Below are 4030 nucleotides of genomic sequence, written 5' to 3'. Positions count from 1 at the left end.
TTTTTTTTTTTTTTTTTTTTTTTTTTTTATCGAAAACACATTTTCACATGTGTTTTGGGAGATTTCAAAGTGTGTTTTTTTGCAAAAGTGTAGCCAAGATTGGATCGTTTTCTTTGTCCGATCAGGCGTCCCTCCTCTCACATGACCCTATAGCCCGATGCTATGAAGAAGATGGGAGATTGCTACGACATGTCCGCTACTTCAACAGCCAGTACTTGCCTGAAATTCCTGCAGCTCATCCGATCGATGATGCTGGCATCCTCTTGGCGGCCTCCCTGAACCTTCTCACATGTTTTCATCCATTTTTGGAGGCACGTCCATGTTGTTGAGCTATCGCTGCTATATGATAGCTATTGCTACATTTCACGCCTTGTAAATTCTTTTGCACACCTGCCCGGGAGGATGAGATCCCTCTCAAGCTCTTTGCATAACATTGTGAGTGCTATAAAATGCGACCACAGAACTATCAGGAAAAGCAGCTGAACTTTATTTGGGGTCCATTAGTTAAAGGCACTTTAAATGGTGGCAGGTGTGCGCGGAATCCTATTTTACATTTGATTGGTCGATCCTAAACACGGTCACATCCCCACACGCTCATCTGTTGTTTATTTTTAGTCCCCCTCCCTCTCTTTTGTTTTCAACTCCGTTTTGCAGTCTGTAGGTCACAATAATGGCGGGAAAAGTTTTCAAATGATTTCTACTGGTCTCATTTCTGATAGCGCAAAAACCTGGCACTTGAACAGGGCTACGTAGCCTTTTCCATTATCCACGGTAGCTGTCGATTGAATTCAATATGGGCACTTGGAGTTGCCCTCAGTGTTGTATCAGTAGAATTGTACACATCCTGGAGTAGCATATTTGATTCATACGGTATTTATATATCATGTTCGGCCCCCAACATTGCATCTACTGTACATTGCCGTGGAATGAGGTTCATTTTTCCCTTTGTATCAGGATTTTTGAGAACAGCCTTTCAGATTCCGAGGATTTCCCCCGCTTCTTTTGTTTTCTTCTCTTCGCAACGTCCCTAACGCAAATATCCAAACGGCGGCGCGTGAACTGTCACTTGAACTGTGGAGTGCAATTGAAATCCACGAACGTCAAGTCTGTCATCAACAGCCGGGTAGAGAACACGGACAAAGAACACGGCAGGCACTTTAGAAGCAAAGCTTCGGATGCCATTGAGCGAGAGGCAACTTAAATCTTTACTATGACAAAAGCACTCAACTCTGTGATTTTTTTTAATGTATTTTTTTTAAGAGGACAAATAATCTCTCCGTTCCAAGGAGAGAGGACGATGGCGGGTGTCAAAGCAAAGAAAACGCGCCTTTTGAGAATCTCCGGCTGCTCGTAATCATCTCGGGAATTTAAGAGGACAAATAATCTCTCCGTTCCAAGGAGAGAGGACGATGGCGGGTGTCAAAGCAAAGAAAACGCGCCTTTTGAGAATCTCCGGCTGCTCGTAATCATCTCGGTAAACTCGGCTAAATCAAAAGAAGCAATCACGCTGTTCACATACTTGACCGCGGATTACACGGCGCTCCGTCGTTGACTTCAGGGGCGGATGGACATTACTGACTCGCTGTGGCGACCCCTGAAAAGGGACGTGCCGAAAGGAGAAGAAGAAGAAGATTGAATACAGAGAACCCAAGATAAATCTTTCATTCTATGGAGACACCATTTATATTCAAAACTCTCTTTAATTCTTGTTCTGCTAGCTCCAGAAAAAACATTTGGAATATTCCACAGATCTCAAAAATAAATAAACCGTTGCAGGGATTTCTGGCATAGACAATTGAATACAGAGAACCCAAGATAAATCTTTCATTCTATGGAGACACCATTTATATTCAAAACTCTCTTTAATTCTTGTTCTGCTAGCTCCAGAAAAAACATTTGGAATATTCCACAGATCTCAAAAATAAATAAACCGTTGCAGGGATTTCTGGCATAGACAATTCGATACTGTACGTACCCCCCCGGCCCCTTCCCCAAAATAAATAAATACACTGCAATGTAGCAGGGAGGCTCGAGCTAAATCACAATATAGAGCGAGGGGGGGGGGGGGCAGATACGGTCATACCTCCAAGTTGCCCCGGGGTAAGGTTTACGCACAATGCGTCACCGTGTTCCATTTTGAAAAGACAAAATGGAGTCTGCCCAAGGCGTGACACGATGTCTCATGCCCCCCCACCCCCCACCAACCCCCCGCCCGATGGTTAATACGGACGCGTCGGCTTTTCTGTTTACCTTGCAGATGAAGCTTGCTCTCGGGGCTCTGCAGCAGGACGGAGCTGACCGAGTCCAGATTGTCGTAGCTGCTGCATCCCAAAGGGCCCGTGCGCGTCTCTGTCACCTGCCGCCAGACAATTAAGATTGAAAAAGGCTTTGTATTGATGCGTAACCGTTTTTGTCCAAGTCCTTTCATGCAATGTGTTGACGTCAGAACGGTTGGAAGGGGATCGCAGTTTCGTCTTGTGGCTGACGGAGCGCAAGTGTTAAATCATCAAAAAAACTGAATCTCGTATCATCACTAGCGTGAGATGGACTGCCCCTTTAACACAGGCTCATTTCAGCACTACGAGGAATAGGCTGCGCAATTGTCCCGTGAGGTGTTTCGACAGTCTTCTCTGATTTGTTTGGCACAGTGGCTGGGAGTCGAACCCGCGCCGTCGCCATGAAAGGCAGCAGCGTACGCTTCGGCGCATCCAGCGTCCTTTAAAACATTTACTCGACGGCAAATGAATGTTTTATCGCGGTGCCGTCTTGGAACAAATATACTGAATGATGAAAGGGAGATTGTCGACGAGAAATTATTTGGGGGGGGTGACAGATTTGTCCACGTTGACTGGCTTCCCACGCACAAGAAAGTCTCCGTGACCACTGAGAACGATGGCCGTCGTGAAATCTTAAAGCCTACATTTAAGCGTCGTTCCAAATAGATCGGAGCAAGACAAACGCGTTGCGTGACATTAAACCGCCGGCGACGCGCTCGAACTCGCCACTAAGAATGGGCTTAAAACACTTTTATGGTGGGCACCAACGGACATTTTTCTCGAATAAAAAGCCCACGTCCGTGCCAGACCGACAACGTATCGCAACGGCTCCCAAAGCCAGACGCTGAACTGCCATCGAGTGGAAATAATGGAGCTCTTTCCGATGGCTGTTTTTGATGTACGACTTTCAACTTTTGGCAGGGGAGGGGAAAGCCGGTCCTTCAAAACATACGGAAATGGAGCGAATGGCTCCTGCCTATTGAGAAGTCCCAAATAGCACCTTTGAAAGGTTAGAAAGGAAATAAATATATGTCATCCAAGGGGTAAAATGCATTGGGTGAGTGGGGAGTCCTGCCTCACAACTTTGCCAAGCATTCCACACGTAGAAATGTGAATATATCTAAAAACATCATATTTACAAGATGCCAACATTGCGAAAGTGGATAAGAGTCTCGAGACATCAATGCACGAGTGTCATTTGCATTTTTCTTTGGCTTTTATCTCAGAAGCGCAGCAGTGATGGCAAAGAGGATTCATGTCATGATAACCATAGAACATGAAATGCAACACGTTCATAATTGGCCTTGTCTCTGTCCCGTCTGCTACAATATGGCAAGAAAAAAAAGACGGCATGTCAAAAACAATAATAATGCACGACATCAAGTCAGCGATGAGTTCCGCGTTGGATCTCGAAAAACTGCGCATAATGTTGGCTCTACAGCCGTACTTTTAAACCGTAAGCTTAGTTTTGAAGATTTTTTTTCTTTCCTTTTAAATAAAATGCCATGAGCAAAAGTTTGAAAGGAGTTGATCACGACGGGCTTTCTTCCTATTTTTCATGCCGATAGTGCACCAGATGGCGTGCTGACATGCGAGAAATTAGACAGATGTATTTCTTAGCCGCCAAATCAGGTCATTAAGTGGAGGAAATGCCCCAAAAAAAAAAAACAAAAAAAACAAAACAGTGATTGGGATGAGCATAAATAAAGACTGCATCCCGGCGTCCGACCGTCGTAAGACGCAGCGCTGTCAAA

The 4030-nt window shown here is 45.1% G+C and overlaps 1 protein-coding gene across 1 annotated transcript in view; it reads right to left on the bottom strand.

The window, feature by feature from the left end:
• Positions 1-4030, bottom strand: part of brinp1 (bone morphogenetic protein/retinoic acid inducible neural-specific 1) — a 72840-nt gene that overhangs the window by 30984 nt on the left and 37826 nt on the right. The window contains exon 4 of the mRNA XM_019881730.1: positions 2251-2356. Coding sequence (XP_019737289.1) covers positions 2251-2356 — 106 coding nt within the window. The remainder of the gene's footprint in view (positions 1-2250; positions 2357-4030) is intronic.

This window comes from Hippocampus comes, unplaced genomic scaffold, assembly GCF_001891065.2.
Source record: "Hippocampus comes isolate QL1 unplaced genomic scaffold, H_comes_QL1_v1.1 scaffold523, whole genome shotgun sequence".
NCBI lineage: Eukaryota > Metazoa > Chordata > Actinopteri > Syngnathiformes > Syngnathidae > Hippocampus > Hippocampus comes.
The sequence above is the reverse complement of the archived record's forward strand: the minus strand, read 5'-3'. Positions and strand labels throughout refer to the sequence as shown.